The sequence below is a fragment of the Aphelocoma coerulescens genome, chromosome 3, assembly GCF_041296385.1.
Source record: "Aphelocoma coerulescens isolate FSJ_1873_10779 chromosome 3, UR_Acoe_1.0, whole genome shotgun sequence".
In the NCBI taxonomy this organism is placed as follows: Eukaryota; Metazoa; Chordata; class Aves; order Passeriformes; family Corvidae; genus Aphelocoma; species Aphelocoma coerulescens.
In genome coordinates this window covers 67,808,258-67,827,394 of record NC_091016.1, presented here as the reverse complement: position 1 = coordinate 67,827,394, position 19,137 = coordinate 67,808,258, and the positions used below count along the sequence as shown (strand labels likewise).

General features: G+C 36.9%; 1 protein-coding gene across 4 annotated transcripts in view; it reads right to left on the bottom strand.

Moving 5' to 3' along the window:
* Positions 1-1,737: 1,737 nt before the first annotated feature.
* HBS1L (HBS1 like translational GTPase) overlaps positions 1,738-19,137 on the bottom strand; it is a 59,657-nt gene continuing 42,257 nt past the window's right edge. For all 4 annotated transcript variants that reach the window (XM_069010720.1, XM_069010721.1, XM_069010723.1 and 1 more), the window contains 13 exons: positions 18,649-18,905; positions 18,016-18,181; positions 16,847-16,964; positions 14,112-14,258; positions 13,398-13,472; positions 12,520-12,637; positions 12,265-12,333; positions 8,942-9,046; positions 6,839-6,929; positions 5,141-5,249; positions 4,436-4,536; positions 3,386-3,530; positions 1,738-2,418 (listed from right to left, as the gene is read on the bottom strand). In XM_069010720.1, the coding sequence (XP_068866821.1) occupies positions 2,407-2,418; positions 3,386-3,530; positions 4,436-4,536; positions 5,141-5,249; positions 6,839-6,929; positions 8,942-9,046; positions 12,265-12,333; positions 12,520-12,637; positions 13,398-13,472; positions 14,112-14,258; positions 16,847-16,964; positions 18,016-18,181; positions 18,649-18,905 (1,513 nt within the window). In that variant the 3' untranslated portion in view covers positions 1,738-2,406. The remainder of the gene's footprint in view (positions 2,419-3,385; positions 3,531-4,435; positions 4,537-5,140; positions 5,250-6,838; positions 6,930-8,941; positions 9,047-12,264; positions 12,334-12,519; positions 12,638-13,397; positions 13,473-14,111; positions 14,259-16,846; positions 16,965-18,015; positions 18,182-18,648; positions 18,906-19,137) is intronic.

Genomic DNA, 19,137 nt, shown 5'->3' with positions numbered 1-19,137 from the left:
GTAGCAAAGGGAGAAAAATCCGGAATTCTAGAGAAGGAAAAAAGCAAAGTCCAACTCTCAGTCTCTCTCCGGAGAACCAGAAACTGAAACAACTGGCCAAAAGCTGACTGGAACACGGCAAGCCGGGTGCTTCCTCGCTCCCCTGCCGCAGCTGGGAAGGGAAAAAAAACCTCCTATCTTTATGTGACCTTGAACAAGCTGCAAACTGCTTTGAGAAAGTTTTGCTCAGTTTTTTCTTCTCCCTCTCAGGCTCAGTTTAGAGGCATAGAAAGGCACAAAAATTAATTTCTGGGCATAGGCAGCGATATGGGATACACATCATAACGTCACCCCAAGACAACGTGGATTAACATGCAATAATATTTTGACTGAAGAAAGGTGATATGCTTTTATTGCACAACAACAAATCATTTATGCTTCAACCAAGCAGCACCTCCGGGCAGAGTTCAAATCTGTGTTGAAAGGTAGTGCAGTCAAGTTGAAACTGGATTAGGTAATACCATGCTTCTCCCAAGATGCAAACTGGGAAAACATGCAGTAGCTTTTCTGTTATCACAGAAAAGTGAGCCTCAAAATTTAATGCAACCACGTGTGAGAAGAGTTATCAGAGGTTCACCGTGTATCACACTTCCTTGTCCATAAACAGTAAGGAACTTAAGGCAAGTCTTAAAACTGAAGACTGCAACTGTCCCTTGACTTAAGAGCAACCTAAACACTTTCAACGTTTGAAGGCAAGCTCTAGTGGAACAGGTTCAATGCAGGAGCTTGGCAGTATAAATCTCTGGAATCCAACAAGGGCACCAAAACCTTCACAGTGGCATGTTGAAACTGATAAATACTTAAGTGAAATTTTTGGTCTATAAAAAGACATAACAAATAGTGGTAATTCATAGCTTCGGTTTTGACAGTAACAGTTTTCAGGTGTTTCAGATTCGTAAGATTTTACAAAAGTCATTTCTACATAAAGCATTGCTGATACTTCTACAAATATCCATGCAGTCAACAGTACAATTCATCTATGTGGTCAAGTGCAGGTAGCTGCTGAATTGGGGCTAAAACACCTAAGTGCAAAAAAAGTTATTTACAAAAAAAAAAAATCACGTGGGAAGAGCAGGTACAGACCATGAAGGACTGTGAACTAAATAACAAACAGCATTTTTGTGTTCCTCACTACTCTGGACGCAGCTTTCCTTTGGTTAACCACAGCAACCAACGCTCTGGAGCAACTGCTTCAGTTCCTGTCCCCCGCTACTAACTCTGGGCAAAGGTGAATTGTCTCCACTCTGCACTCACATGCAGGTCCTGAAATATCTGACATCCTCTCAAAATTCCTACCCAAAAAAAAACTTCCAAGTTGTAGTAAAGTGTGTCTGTTCTGAGCTGGAGGAGGCAGAAGGATCCTCCTTTCGGCTGGGAGGCTTCATTTGCCCCATTACTGAAAAGCAGGAAGGAGTTACAGGAGTAAGTCAGCACAATTTGGCTTTAGCAGATACCACAAGATTAAACTGTCAGCCTTTGTTCAAAAGAGCACTAAATCTGGACGAAAGAGGTGTATGCACAGTGGCTGCACTGAGTAACATGAGAAAAACTGAAATTATTTCTTCAGAAAGCCAAGTTGGATGCCAGTTTCGCATTTTAACTCATAAGTTTACTCTGAAACGTCTCAGTTATGGTAAGTGAAGAATAATTTAACACAATTTAGGAGTGTTTAAATAAAAAATATGAAGGAGACAAAAATGCTCAGACAAATTAATTTTATTATTCTTACTGTTTAAAAAATAAAATTAGCCAAAGTTGGCACAGTTTCCACTACACAGCAAAAGAAAATTTCTTTTTCTTTAAATAAATTTTGGGAAAGGGAAAACAATCCCATGATAATACTACATGCTATTCTCTTGAAAACAAGGTAAATAGTTCTTTTTTTTCCCCTGAATATGCATTCAACTCAAACCTAAAAATATATTAGACCAATAAAGTTACTTTACTGAATTAATGTGCAGCAAAAAAGCAACCAAAGAAAATATGTAAACAATTTATGTCTGGAAGTAAGGAGTTTGTTTCATGAGATCATCTTTTTCTCTAATTCATCATCTTTTTCTCTAATTCAACTTTCTAATATTTTTCCATCAACTTCTCTAAGGGCTAAATTCCACATGGAGAAACACATGAGATTCTTGAGATAAGAAGTGCAACACTTGCAGTTCCTTGTCAGTTGGCATCTTGTTCTGCAGCAGGAGAGATTGATGAAGGGATCCCCAGATGTCTCACACAATTTGACTTTTGTCACCACCATCTTCTCCCCAATTAATTGCACTTGTTCCTTCAACTGAAATAATTGGATTCTTAAATAGAAGTTTGGATATCTGATTGAGTTTTGCTTGGACAGTGGAAATTCTGTCACCGCTGTCATTCTTTAATCTAAAAATACAAGCAAATGGAAAAAACGTTATGGTGAAAAATTAAGTACTAAGTGTAAAATGATCACAAGTGTTTTTCAGTATTATGTAGTTGTGGAAAAAATAATTCCTTTTCCACTTAAATTCTCAGAACAAGATGACAGATACTAAAGTAGCAATTCCCAAATAACAAATCAAAGAGTTTATTTAGTCCCAATTCTACAAACATTAGTCTAGATCTAAACATTGCAGATCCAAATAGAACCCCAGTCACCTCAATCTAAATTTAATGAAAAATGGGTGCAATCCATCCTATTTCTGGATCTTGTTTAAGACCAGACAGATTTTTAAGAGCATTATAGATCCATAATGCCTCTGGCTGACCTAGCACATCATTCCTATGCATGGATGGAGAAACCAGAAATGTTCATGGTCTAAGTTTTGACATTAAATGACTCAGCCTTTAGTTCTCAGTACTAGGACTTGGTTAATGTGTCTAAATCACAGGAAGACTTTTTAAACGGACAGATAGAGAGACATTCATATTTTTTGCTTCCAGTAGAAGACAAAACATTTATGTTTAGCCCCACAGTCTTTGCTTCATCTCACACAGAATCAGAAAATGTTTTTAGGCATCAGTAAGAATCAAATGTACAATTGTTTTTAATTTTAACAGAAAAAGATACTGGACCCAACCTAGACACAGTAAAAATGGCCAACACTTCTTATTTACAAACTGCTTCCAGTATATTTATACAGGCAGATTTCAAAAAGATTGATGTTAACTCAAGGGGGAAGAGGGGAAATTCTAAACAGAGTAATTTTTACTCCTAATAAACAGAATCATGACAAGTTTTCCTCACATCCTGCTGAAGCACTGTCTCTTTTTTAGCAGAAATAATTCGCTTTTTGGGCTAGAGGGTGTAAAACAAGACTTAACCATATCGTTGTTCCTCTACAGTATAAAGTCTATTACGAAAATGCCATACCTCTGTAACAACTCCTGCAGCAATAGTGGAACCACTGTAGCGTAACATAAACCTCCCCAGCTCTTTAAAATCTTTGTACAACTCTAAAGCAACAGGTCTTTGAGTTTGTAGTTCTATTAGAGCATTCTGTCCTTTAGCCAAGAACCTGCAGGTAAAAAAGCAGAAAACCCTTATTAGAAACAGATGCATGGATAAATTAATAAAAGAACACTGAATAAATGGAAAAAAATCATCTTAAAAGTCCCAAAGTATAATTATCAAGCTTGATTTCAAGTATAATCCAAACCATGAGACTGAAAACTCATTTGCCTGGAGTATACATTTTAATAAGGCATCTGAGTTTTCTTCAAAAACTTCTTGGCACTCATCACAGCATTTAACAAATTGTTTTGAAGCTAATTATCTCATTAACACCTGTTTTTTCATGTCAAGTGGAAATCAAGTCTTGTTTCAAACCCCACGAATAAAAAACCAATTCATTGCTTTGTAGAAGTCTGCAACAGTTTCAGCTATGCAATTTCTGGAAAAGGATTATTCTGAAAATGTTGTATGTATAAAACAGCATTTCTACCCAAATACAGCTTTAAATAACTAGAGGGATGATACTGTAGTTCTGTGGGAAGACTCACTAAATTTCTTTTGCACTGACATGCTGTCTAGTCACGTATATTTTAGACATTTAGCCATCTCCAGAATTATGCAAGGATCCCATACTTTAACAGTAAAAAAAGAAATACTGAAGAAAAAAAAGAAAAAAAAAAGAGAAAAAAAACCCTTTAAGTAAAGGGCTGCTGATCTAGGATTCATTCCTAATTCTGCAAGTGACCTTGGGCCTAAGTCATTGCACTTCTCAGGTGCTCCACATTTATCAAGTGGGCAGGAGGTTCTTCACTTTGTAAAGCACATTGAAATCCAAACACGAAACCAACTAAAACAATAAAAGCATATTCTTATAACATACAACTGATTCATAGTAGAACCTGTTTGACATACTGTGTATTAAAAGTCAACCCATTTCTTGAGTAATTATTAACTATTCAAAACACTTACTTAGGTTTTTTCTTTGTCACTTCACCAGTGCTTTTGTGCAGGACACTCAACAGCCTTGTAATAGTAGCAGGTTCACTTACTGTTTGATAGTGTAAAAGCACCTGAAAACATTTTTTGCAGTTATTAAACATCCTACAATACTCAGCAATCCTAGGTGTTATTACTTGAAAACAGCTGCTTCTTTTAAGACTGTTTTTTTTTAAAGAAATGCTTATAAAACTTCTCTCACAGGAGTGTCTGCCTCACATAGAGTAACTGTTCCTAGTTCCTAAATTTTATGATGATTACTGATACGACACAAAGGCCATATTTTATGTTATCATAAATACATTTTTCATCCTTTATAGGGTTTTGCTTTTGCCAGCTCAGTGCAGTTCTATAGCATGAACTGATATCTTATTTATTTTAAAAGGTATCTTACACTTGAGTCCATCATTATATTTCCACAAGATGTGAGCTTCTAAAGCCTAGATGTGATGAAACTCACATTGTCTGAAATGACTCAGCTATGTACTAAAAGCCAGTAAAAATATGCATAGACAGCCACAGTAGCCCCTTTTATCCACTTTGAATTACAGAAGAATCAGTTTCCTCTGGAGAGACAGAACCACTTCTGGATTCTGAATGTGTCTCGTATTCAGGGGTAGAACACGGAGAAGTAAAGCCCTGAGCAACCTGCCATGAACAGTTTTCACAGAGACTTACAGGAAATCCTTTAGTGATTGGAACCTCAATATTGAAGATGAGAACTCGAGCTCTGAACCGAGTGCAAACTTTAATGGGTTCCTTGGGATCACAAAATACACAGCCCACACTACAAGAGAGAACAAAAAAAAAATCAAACAGATGTGTCTTGACATAAAATCATTAAATAATTACCCTTTTCCAGTGCAGTGATTAAGACAAGCGAAGGAAAAGCAACACCACTTTAATATAACTGGGGTGGTAGGGAGGTTGTGGGTGCATGGATATCCAGCAACACTGTATTAAAGCCTGTAACAAAATGAGTTCCTAGACAATGTCTACCTTATTTTGTGTGTATGCATGAAGGGCTCTGTCTAGTTCAGTGAACAATTACGTCCATTGATAATCAGTTTCTGAAAATGTCATTGTTTCCTGTGCGTAGGTATTTTTAAGAGTTAAACTTTCATTCAGAGATTCAGTGTTTCCGTTCAATAGCATAAAATACTGCAGTGTCCCCAAAATTGCAGTACTGCTGCCTGTAGCTCAAATATTTTCTGGATAATAAGGGAACATCATGATCAGGACTCAAAACCTGAGCTCTCAGCAGCACGCATTTCCAAAAAATTCTACATGGAGAACACAAGAAAGCTGCTGCTTGATACAAGTTAGTAAGCATATAGCTTTTTCACAGGGGCTAGTTTTAGCCATCTAAAATAAACGGAAAATTAATCCCACACAGGAAAACATGATGGAAGAGAACAAACAGCACAATTAAACATGTACATCAAAGTTTATCAATGTCAAGAGGACTTGAAAATTCATAGCTTTTCTTGACAACTCTCGCAGATCTCCAAAAGATGAATGACATCAAGGTAACAAATTGACTCAAGACTTCATTCAACAGATAGAACAAGACTTCCCTCACCCTTTTACCACTAAGAATCCCACCCCAATACGGCAATACAGAATACCTGTACTTTTCTCTTAAATCAGGGTATAAACTTGAAAAGCTATCAATGCAAGGAGATTTTCAAAGAATACCTTGAAAGTTTGCTGTCTGAAGTCCAACTGGAACGTAAAGAAGCTGAACAAATTATGGATCCAGTTACCTGGCCTGAACAACCACTGACACCTAAAAGCTTGGGGCTAATGCTTAGCATGAAACCTACAGACTGGAAAAGACACAAGGAGATTTGCTGTGTCTCACTATCAGACCACCCCTCAGCAAAACATTTAGGAAAACAAATCTTACAAGCAGCTAAATGTGTTGAATAAACAGTTTCCATCAATTCTACTTGTACAGATTTACTCATTAGTACAAAATGGCAGTTGTTTGCATGTGTCTCATTAGAATAACTGATAATTTGAGAAGTTCTTTAAAAATTTTCTGTTTAGTTTAGAAACACGGGTTTAATTTATTTGGCAATTAAAATGTCCAAGGACTAGTCTACAAGAAAAGGGCTTGGAAGGTTACTGGTGTCAGCACTAGGGCAAAGGATGAAAACTGACAGTATTCTTCTGAGGCTGCCGTTGCACATGTGGCAGATGTTTCCAACGTTTGTACATGCAAGCCAGGTGATATGCATCACTTTGGTTTTAAATATCCTGGTAGCCACATCATTCTTCAAGTAAACCGCTGTAATACAGCCCAGTGTAATAGTTATATGGCTTTTCATTAAAAACAAACCGTTACTTAGACTGAAACCCAGTTCTGCTCACTTGATTTTGATGATATCCATGCCGGTCAAAGTGAGACTAACGTGATCTCCTGCAGCAGCCCAATCAACTGGTTCATCGTGCAGTGTGATTCCTGGAAATGAGTAAGAACAGAACCTCACAGTGAAGTACCTAGGTTCTGAGCTACAAACAAACAGCTCTGTTTGGGCCATTTGTGCTTCATCAACCATTACTCATCAATTTTCAGTATGAATGGGATGAGAGTAAAAGCTTTTTAACTGAGAAGACCAAGGAAGCTTTTCTTTCCCGTTGGTGAGGATTCGCTATTCTCTCTCACCGCACCCTGCACCATAACATGGCCTTATTTAAACCAGAGGAGGGGACCTGGCCCTTGTCACCGGCACAGATGACGCAATCCTGAAAACGCTGTAGTACTAATATCTCTGTATCTGCCCCACCCACCCTTTGAGGCACACGCACACCCTAGACCGCATCTTTCATATACTTTAATGGTACTGTGTCAACTTTCATTTACCTTAAGTGGGTTTGCTGACTCTTTCATAAAAAAGCGTAACTGACGCCTTTTGTTCGCAACATCGCGTCTATTAGAAAGCACCTTTACAAGTAATTTAATTCTGATTTTTATGTATTTTAATTTCTTTATTCTTTTAAGCCTGGTTGGTGGGTGAGGGCAAGACTAATTAGCTCTGATTAAACATTCTGAGGTTTCTGGTAGACACCAAGAGAGAAAGAAAAAAACTGTATTTTAGAAATACTGCATATATTTATAGGATCTAGTTCCATTTTGCTGCAGATTGTACCTCTTGACTTACAGATTTGTTCCCAAAATCACCTGCCAAAAACATGCCAGAAAGCATGATTCAACTATAAGCACATTAAGTACCATTTTTTATGCAGCATTGATAATTATTTCATCTATCTGCCATTATCACAGAACGAATGAAATTCAGCCTCTTGAAATGAACAACTTGAATCCTAATGTGCACACTGTCTTTAGTAAATAATGTATGCTAAATTAAATTATTATTTCTTTACATTAAATATAAATAGTACATGCTTAATGAACTAATATCCCCAACCTTCATTTGCATTTCAGTCATGAGAGAGGCATTACAAAAGAAAAACCATAGAATCATGCTGCTGGAGATACTCAGACAAAATACATCTTTTTCCATGGTACTTCCTCCACTCCCCACACAGAGGAGTGACTACAGTGGTCTGCTACCCAAATTCATCTACATTATTTAACATTCCTTTGCATGTGAAAAATGTGCATAGAACTGTGTAAGTTGATGGACTGAAGAGCTTCCCAAATTAACACTGAACAAGCTGGGTTTGGAACAGAACAGACAACAAAACCAACACATTGCTGAATTCAGGCTAAATACTTAGATACAAAAATCTATTCATACCTCGAGGACCCAATTTTTTATTCACTGGTCAATGTAGGAAAATCATAATTTTATCTTTCTATTTGCATATGAAACAAAACCAACTCTGCAGTACAAAGACAGCAAGCTTAATCAGGAAACAGCTAAGCACTTAATGTCTAGCTATTCCTCTTTTCAGAAATCAAATACATTGAAATTTAAATCCAACTTTCTTCTCTTTTCTAGCTGCTCAAGACAACTATATCCTGAAAGTTTGATACTATGAAAGGATCAGTGACAAATCTTACAACATCAAACAAGAGTGATGACTTAATTCTCAAGCTTTTTCACATCCAATTAATAAGATTAATTTCTAAAGGTTGTTCAACATCCTCACACTTCCTAACAGCAGAAACACTCCACAGTAAAGCTGATTATTAATGATTCCTGTACTGAACATCTTTATAGACATTGCTAGAACTCAATGCTTTTTACAGGCTCTTCATAAACCAATGTCAAAAGCCACAAGGCTATAACATTTGGATTATCTGATATGGTAAAAAAATGCATGCAAGATTTCACATACTCTTCACAGACATATTTATACAGACACAGTCACATCTAAAGAAATTCGTTTTATGCTTTCACAATTTATGTTTGACAGTTAGTATCAGTTTGACAGTCTGTTACCATTTCAGTAACTGTTTCTAGCCCAGTATTGACCTGAAAGTAAACATGCTTCTGAAGACTATACCTTTTGCAGTGCAAGTTTCATTGGGAGGCATTGCCAGAAGTCGTTCTCCAACTTGAATATAGCCTGCTTCTATTTTACCAGTCACACAAAATCCTGACCCTTGGTCTGTAATAAACACAGCAACAATTTCAAAAACCTCATAATACAGTCAATTTTCCGTGACAAGTTAGTCATTCATCAATGCATAGACAAGTTTTTAATATTATGAAGACTTTTTCCCCTCCCAGCAGAGTGTTCAGTACTTGCAAGTTAGCCAGTTGCACATCATAATGAAAATGAAACATTAAATTCAAAACCTCTAGATCTTACATTTTTCAGAACTAAGGAAGAAACACTCTTCTTCAAACAAACGTAGGTACATAAAGAAATATTTTTTAGTTTTTTCAGTATTAGACTAAGCCTCTTTATTTCTAGCAATATTATTTATCACTTTCTCACTACAATTACAGATTAAAGGCATATGACAGACTCTCATAATAATTCTCATGCATACAGGTGCAAATTCCTATGCCACTTACTGTTTAACTGAGTCAGAAACCTACATACTCTGTCTGCATATTACTTTTACTCCTGGAAAAGTCAAAGAATGATTGAGGCCTATTTAACACGAGAAACTATTATAACTGGAGATTATTTAAGTATTTCTGAATAAAAGATCTGCAAAGTGTTCTTCTTCATGTCCTAACACTCTGTTCATCATTTAAATGATATGCCAGTTATTTTCCACAGATACGCTACACATGCACATTTATGCACATACACCTTAACAAATGCCTCATCTTCTTAGCATGTGTTTGCAGGTGTATTTAAAAAGAACTCTCTGAACTTATTCTACAATGACATTTTCAGTATCCACACAAACAGCAAATAACCCTTTGCTGAATTCAGTGATATAAGCAAATATCTTAGTATTTTGTGTCTCACATTAAATTAAAAGCTGAATTTAAAGCTGAATTCAAAAGAACAAGTTGATCTCAAATCTTGAGGTCACTTACTACCAACTTGCTCTTTGCATTCTTCACAGATACTGATGAATGCTTCAGTGTAATGAATGCTTCCATCTTTCTACCTGGAAAAATATTACCAGTATGCCTGCGTGCTAATTTTCCTCTATTCATTCCAGCAAATGATATGAACACAGACAATTAACAGATGGCATCAAATGTCATTTTTTGACAGAAAACTGTCAAAGCCGATCCCGTCTAGAAAAAGAATACCCAAGCCACGTTACAGATGCCACCTCAATACAGTACACAAAAGAACCTGAAGAAGGCTTTGCAAGCACTGGTGGCAACCAGAAACATGAACCAATTCCAGGTTCTTAACCATTCCCAAGCACAATTGAGAACCATTTATCTTTTGTTCCCCTCATCACCAGGTCTGGCTTGGTAAACCAACGTGGTCTTTGAAGCTTCACCAACTCCCATGCTGATTGCTTCCTGAAAGGTGTCAAGTTCCTTCAGTTCCCCCTGAAATCAGTGTAAGTGCAAAATGGACAGTGCGGGACAGAATCAGGGCATAAAAAATGTCCCCATTTCTGTGCATTATGGTATTTGGGTTCTGCCAGGACATGTTCTTTGTCCTCAGGATTTGGTTGGTGGACAAGGCTCTTTCAGGGTCAGATCAGTCACACCCCCGACAGAATTATAATATGGTAAGTGGGGACCGATGAAGCAGTGAAGGGATTTACAGGGACCTCTTCAATCAAGCGATAGTTTGCCTGGAGAGCATGAATATTAGGAGGCCTGTGGAAGAAAACAGCTAAAATCTGCCTGAGGCAGGTGAATCATATATGTGGGCAGCCTTAATACAGAAAGGGGTTTTCCAAACCATATAAGAGTACACTCAGCACTCTCACTTTTTACAAACTTCTATGGACAGCTCCTCCTGAGCATGCACAGGTACTGTAACAGAGCTGAGACCAACTGTTGGTTCATGTACTTGTATCTGCAGCTACTTCCTCTGGTGGCATCAAAGTTAATAAAGTTTTGAGATCATAAGGTAAGAAAAAATAGCCTAAAAAAACACCTAAAAGGCCGCATATAGTGATAAACCCTGTATATGTAAATTGAGTCCCTTCCAAAGTCATTATTTTTTTGCATGCTTTAGCAAAACAGATTTAGTCAAAATTGCTCATTTTGTGAAACTTTGCTCAACACAAAAATGATTATTGCAGCTGAAAAGCTGTGACAGTATGGTTGAAGATCTCAATCAATAATCCTAACATTTTCTCACAGCTCACGAAATTAGAAAAAATAAACACAGTGATGGCATAGATGAAAAAAACCATGCTATCACATTAGGGTAAATTCCCATGCAAGCTTTCAATATTTAGCATTATGGCTTCAGTAAAATCAGCTAACCAAGGGCATGTAGAATATCTAGTGTTTTTTCAAAAGCCCACATGAAAATTGCACAAACTTGGTTATTTCCATTTATTATCAGTATTTTGATCTGATTTTTTCTGTACTTCCCCTATAAACACCCTAAATATAAAGCAAAATTTCTTAAAATATGAACTTCAATAATAATATTTGATTACAAATATTTACAACATTTCAAATTATGCTGTCATTTAGTTTGCAACATTCCTCAAGAGACCTACAGAATGTTTCAAACGGGATGGGTCTAGAAACCTTATTTCTTCTAAGTTACCTGCAACTGTACATGACTAAATGGGAAAAAAAAAAAAAATCAAGTTTACCATGAAAATCTTACAGGCTGGAGGCAGTCTATTTTCTCCAGACAATCAAAATAAGAACTGGTTATAGTTCTTGCCATTCCTATCTTATTAATGATGGGGAATAGCTCACTGCCTTAAATCCTTGACTGGTTGTAATAGCCACCACCACCCTTTTCTTCCACATCACCTGCCCAAATTTTTATACAAAATTGAAGGAATGTATCATTATTTACAACTAAAACAATGAGCAGAAAAGGAACAAGACAAACTTGTTTAAAATCTAGAACTGGAAAGCAAAAGAGCCCAAAGCTACACTAATAGAAACTTTAAGAAACACTGATTTAGTCCAGCAGAACCAGTTTGGGAAAGTCCTACATTCTGTCCCACAGAACTGTGAACCCATTACAGAGACAAATAACTGGTCATGCAGATTATTATTCTCAATTTCTTTTCCAGTGTGTTTCGCCTTCAGCAGTACTATTTAAAATCTGACAAGGAATAGTACTTGAAAACGTACTATTCTGGTCCAAGACTACTGACATACATGAAGTTCCAACTTTAAGCCTTATTTTGATAGCATTTTTCAACATTTGTGTTAAATATCAGTGAAATTATGGTAAAAATATCATAAAAAACCAACCTTTAAAAACATCAGCAACACACAGTCTAAATGGTTTATCCACTGATCTCTGTGGTGGTTTGAAAGAATCTGCAAATAAATTGATAAGATCTTTTAGAATTTCTGCATATAATGACTATCTCAGCAACTTCTCAGTTAGAGAAATTAATTATGTTGCATTCCAATGACTTTGTCTCACGTTTTCCCCAAAATAAAAGTTTTAACACACACAGGATTAAGATGTATTAGTTTTCAAGTGAGGAAAATTGCACTTACCAATTTGCTCTAACAAACACTTTCCTTTATACCATTGTGTGAGGTCACTTGACTGACCCCTTGTGACTAGATTTTCACCACCAAGGCCACTTGTTGGAACATAAGCTACATCTGATTCCTAATGAAGAAAAAAAACAGATGTGAAGCATACATTTACAACAGGATCTGTTAGCAGAAGCAAAAGGTGCATTTTTTCAACATTACACATCTAAACTTGAAAAGAGTAGTTGTCACATTTGTATTTCCCCTGAAGAAAGCAGGTTACTCAGTGGACCAGTTTCCTTTGTAGTTACCTCTTGCCTGATCACTCTGCTCCAGAAGAGCTGGAGATACTTAAATATGATGATATCAACAATGACAACTAGAAACTGAGTTCAGGTAACAAACTCATCCGTGTCTGACAGGCAAAACTTTGGTTTGAATTGCTGCTTTATCCATAGAGATTGCAGGAAGACCACACCCAGTCCAAATGAATAGTAGTTGGAACTGAGAAAACGTGAGCAGAGGGTTCTCATGAGCTCCACACTGACACCTGCTGCAGTATAAAACTCTCTACTGTCATTCACGTAATCATGAACATTAGGACAGACCATTTTTGTCTCTTCTGCTTTGTAAACAACAATCCCAAGAACTTAAAAGTGATCTGAGTACCCCCAAAGATTCAACAGACCTAAACAAAGATGATGACACAAAGAGAATTAAAGAACTGACTACCCTTACCCAGGGCACAGTGTCACCCTACCAGTAAGAAAAGGAATCTGCTATATTATGCACACGTAGCAGTAGCAGGAAAGTGACACAAAATAACCTGACTGCAGGAAAAGCTCATTCCACCCAAATGCTTGAACAAAGCAATGAAGGCATCATAAATGTATTACCTTAAAGCCAGCTTGCTTAAGAAATTGGCCAAGCTTACTTGTAATTTCCTGAAATCTTTCCTGTTGCCAATTAACCTAAAATAAAGCACAGGTTATGATATGATAATAAAATGATAGATTTTTAACCATGACTTGAACATACAGCTGCATGTCATCAATTCTGTAGTAGAAACAGATGTGTATTTATAAACATGAGATTTCCAGGTGCATTCATACTTGAATATATAAGAGCATACACATTAGCAATTACTGATCACAACACACCACTAAAATTGCAAGCCCCTTTAATTTCAACAGCAACTTTTTTAAGTTTACACAAAATTCAGACTCAGCAAGATATATTCAACACAGTAATAACTTAAAACATAAATAGTGATCTTTAACACACTTTACATATTTAAATAAAACTACTTTGGTCTTGACCTGAATGACCAAGATGATCTTAGAGATGCCACTGAGATCAACCATTATGTGAGATTTCCACAAGTACAAAAAGGATCCCTGCTCATTTTAGCACCAGAATTAACCTTTTGTGTACTGTGAAAATACACCCATAAATGAAAAGAATGGCATTGTAAAGTCTAAATATAAGGGACAGAGCCAGAAAGCAAAAAACAATGCTTTATTATTAGTTCCACAATACTGATCCTTAAACTTACTGTCCACAAATCTAGATAGAAGCCCTTCACTTAAACGCAGAAATTAAGTGTGTACCTGGTCCATTTTATTGACTGCAACAGCCAGCTGCGTCACGCCAAGAGAGCGTACTAATAATCCATGTTCTCGAGTTTGTCCACCTGTCTCAAATCCTGCCTCAAACTCTCCTCTGCTGGCATCCACAACCAATATTGCCACATCAGCCTACATTATAAAGAAAAAAAAATCAAAAGTGGTCAAAAGGTGGAAATAATCTGGTAAATTCCTCAATCAGTAACATTTCACACTAAACGTACTTTACAGAGGAGGGATCCTGATGTGCTCCAAAGGTAATTGAAACTGCTCAGTCCCATCTGTATCAAACCCACTTTGCTGAGATATTATGGCATTATGTCATCTCATGTCATAAACCAGCATCTCCTGGTTAAACACAAGACAACAGCTGGTTTGGGGAACCTGTGCCCTTCAATCTACCCACTGTGGGTGCTGCACAGATCTAAACAAAAGCAGCCTGTGCTCAGAAGCTTTAGAACACAACGTATGAGCACAGTGTCCAGTTCCCCCTGCCTCAGTCTGGACACCTTGTTAGTGAGAAGTTGCAAAAATAGCAAACAAATCCCCACACTATACAACTGGGACAACTAGTTGACTGTATGCTGGATGTAAATGCTTCACAGTCCACTCAACACACTGGAGCATGCCAAAATCACAAGGTGGCAAAGACAAAGTAGCCTATTTTATCACCTAGACAAACTCTCTAATACCAAAGCATTAAGAGCATATAGTCTACAGTGCTGCATGAAAGTCATGCAGCATGTAAGCACTGGGAAAAAACACAGCTCTTGCTGTTAGCCTTAAATGCTGCTAATATTTCTTGTACTTTTCCTCCATTGGTAAGTAATTGCCAGTTAGATCATCATCATGTACTAAGTGAGGGCAACAGACAAGAACAACAAAGGTACTGGTGTCAACAGGCAGGTGTAAGACAATTTCATAGGCCTGAGGAGTTGGACATAACGGAAAGAGGGAAGAAAAAGTGGTATTTTCTCCCTTTCCTTAAACACTCATGCTTCAGAATGCCAAGAAAAGGAACTGAGTCCTGACTCTGAACTCTCCTCTCCTCATCCTAGGCATGAAATCCCCACAGCTCATTCAGAGACAGCAGGAGTGTGAGAACAGGAAAAGGATGACTGATGAATTTCCCCAGAGCTCCCAGCCTCAGAAGTGCATTGCAGTGAACTTCTCCTTCAAAAAAAAAAAGAAGACATCCTGCATTTTCTAAATTATAAATTATAAAAACAGTACCTCAGGACTTACTGAATGTGTATCAAAGGCCAGATGCTGGCCTTGATAAGGCTGATTTGCATTTTGCATAACAGCAGTTGGGGATTCACCTCCTAACAGCATTCTCCACAATAAAAAGCCATTTCCAGCCATTGCTTCAAGCACTGAGCCTACTCTAACAGGCAATGGAAAGTTGCAAAGTTTCAGTGATTCCTTAACAGGCTTCAAAACAGACCAGCCTCTCATCATCCTGAGAGCTGGAACACAAAGATACCAAGCTTTATGTGGTCAGCCCCATCTTCTGTTGAACTGATACAATTGCTGGGGGATTTGCAACTCTTCTCTTAATACTTCTGCCTGTGTTACTTTTCTCCCAAACGAAAAAACTATTTAAATAACAACTGTAAAGAAAATAGCATATCTGAGTCAACATTTTCCACTGCTCTGAAACTAAAGATCCACTTCTAATTTTTAAACTCATAAAATTGCTACAACATATATTCCACTGTATAGATGTCTGTATAAGCACTACACCATAGTTTGCAAACTTCTGACTATTCCGCAGCCTAACCACTGGGTCACAAGGTCTGAGTTCTCACTCAGGCTCTACTTCAGAGCTAAAGCAGAACTTGGGACAAATCAGTCTCCCTACAGTGTAGTTCTCTATCTGTAAGATCATACTAGCAGTACTCATCCAAGTACTCAACAAAGATCTGAAGATATAACCCATATTTCAGACTTGTGACACACACAAAACAAAAACCTATACACAGCTTAGCTTTTGAAAAAAAATTTTGATTAAACCTCTACTTTGGAGAATCAATTTTATTATTTAAAGAAGGATGCCTTTAAGTGAAGAAAAATAAAATCATTCAATGTAAACATGTTACTTTTCCCCCATCTCTGATGTATTACTTCCACAAATAAGTAATCTATAGATTACTGGTGAGTGCCATACTTAATTCAATGGGTAGTGTCCAATACTTTTGACTTTGCCTAATGTTCCTAAAACAAGTAACATGCAGTCTCTGCAAATATCCTCTTGACAAGACAGATGCCTTCTGTATAAACCTTGTTATCTATGTCTTCTCGTCCCATAAAAAATACACTGTAAAACAGAAAAATGTTTTGTTTGACCTATAAATCCTTTTTCTTTAAGCTCAAAATCACTTAAAATCTTAACCTACAAGATGACTTTCACAGAACTACTCACTGAGTAGACATATACCATATCTAAATAGCTTTCAAAGCTCAACTGCAATTTTATCAAACTGAAACTTACTATTAAATTACTTGCATAATAAAACCCTCCTCCCAAATGTTAGCATCAAAAAAATGCAACTACCTTTAACGTTTAACAAACACCTTCTTTTTTAAGTTTAGAAAACTCAAAGATATGCTAACACCATCAATGATTCCATTCCATCTTAGATTTTAAAAGAAAAAAAACCATTTAAGAAGTTACAAGTAATACTGATATTGGAAAAACCATTTGAGACCATCTCTACCTGTGCAGCTCCTGTGATCATATTTGGAATGAAGTCTTTGTGGCCTGGAGCATCCATCAGCGTAATTATTTTAGTCGGTGTCTCGAATTTGGTCATACCCACATCCATTGTCACTCCCCTTAAACAAAGCATACATGCAACACACCATTAAAACTGCTTTGAAAACTTCACAGAGATATGAAGTATCAAAAACACAACCATGCACTTATGCACTTCATATCTTTCACTGATTTAGCCTTCACCATAGGGATACCTGCTTGTTGGAAGAGCAGACCTCTAGAGCTGCCTTTTAGTAAATCCAGTCGTAAGAAAAACACCCAGAATTCCCAGTACTAACTCCATGCACCCACAGACTGTGTCCCAACAAGCACAGAGAGAAAATGAAAACTGAATTGCATATTTAAATCATTATTAATTATTCTTTTGATATTTAGTTCTTCAGAAAAAGGTATCATCAGAGTAAGAGAAACATAGCTGAGTTTAAAAAAAAAAAAGTGGTATGGGACTATAGAGATACAGTTACATATTTGCAAAGATCCACAGGCAGAACTTCCGATTACCAAGGAAGGATCACAACACAACACTTGGCCTCAGTTCCACACCTCACTAACCACTACATGTTCTGCATGATATACAGGATAGGATTCATCTCATCAAATGCAAATGCCTACTGTACACATCTGTATCTGGGTTAGTCATCTGCATCTCCCTTTACAGACAATTGAGAGAGACAGAAACTTTCAAGGGACAAAATGTCTTGTAGTAGTAGATACTTCTAGTATGCTACTTCCAACCACCAAAAAATCCCAACAACAAAACAAGCCCCCCAAAATCCCAACGATTTACAGATGACTCCAGAAAGTTTTTCTTTAAAAATAAAAATCTCAGAGCAAAGAGAAAATAAAATCAATCAAAAACAGCAGTTCAGAAAACTCACTTCTTCAGTACAAAAATGTAATTTAAATTTCATATTTCAAATCAATAAAGGCATTTTATAAAGCATACAAATATAATTGCTAATTTAATTAATTTGTAGATTTAATTTTAAAAGTAACACAAGTCAAATGTGATGAACTACATTTCAACGCTTAGTTTATTACACTAATATTTTCTAACAAATGCTGTTCTTTCAGAGAAAAAGGGTTACTCCCATTAAAATGTATTTCTACCTTTCTCTTTCTTCACCAGTTTCATCCAAGACCCATGCATAGGCAAATGAAGCTTTACCGGCCTTTTTAGATTCCTGTTCGTATTTGTGCATAGTTCTTTTGTTCACATTTCCCAAAAGGTAGAGCAAATGACCCATTAAAGTACTTTTGCCTGCATCAACATGTCCTGTGGAGGAAAACAAATATTATAGCAATTTTATTCATTTATGCAATTTAGGTATAGCACAGGAAATATACTGAACACATGAACATCACATGCACTAATAATGCTTGCGTAATCCACAGAACTTCATAATCCTGTGAGATAGACACAGGGAGACAGTTTATCCTAACAGCCAGTTAGCATGACAGCCGTAGAGGACCTCCAAATTCATACTAAAAACAACACGCTGCAACAATGAAACCAAACCAAACATGTTCTACTGTATTCTCAAAGGGAAGCCAAGTCAACCTCACTGTCCACGTCAAAGGCATCTGAATGTACTCCCTCCAAAGAATGCAGATGCACCTGAAAACAGTATGAGATTTTCCTTCCCTGGAGTGAGGACAGTTTTGTTTCTGTATCACTTCCAAATTCAATCAATGCACTTTTTAAACTTTATGTTTGTCAAAAATGTAATTTAACAGTATTACCTATTACCACCAAATTCAGCAGTTGCTTTCCTCCTTGTCTCTTCTCCAACTCTGCTTTCACATCTATTTGTGGTTTTACCTTGCTTGACTTTTTTGCTGGACTAGGCACCATATTCTGCTCTTCTGAAACCTGCACTACTTGAGGTGAAAGAGTAGATTTTGAGACAGCCTCAAGTACCCCAGAAGCTACTCTGGCGTCTTCAGGTAACAGTCCTTTCTGAGGTGTGTTAGTGTGGCCATTTTCCTCAGCAATCGCACTAGGGGAAAAAAAGAAAACACAAAGAATGCAAATGGCAAAGACATAGATCTATAGGATAGAAATTGAGTTTCCCCTTCAGTATTGTGTAAACCCCTAAGAGTATGGGATAAGCCCATTAAGGTGGAACTGATAAGCAGCTGGATACAAACTGCAGAGATACCAGCTCTGAACATCTTGTCTGAAAAGCACTGTCTACAAAAGCAAGATAAGATGTAATCTTGTAAAATATA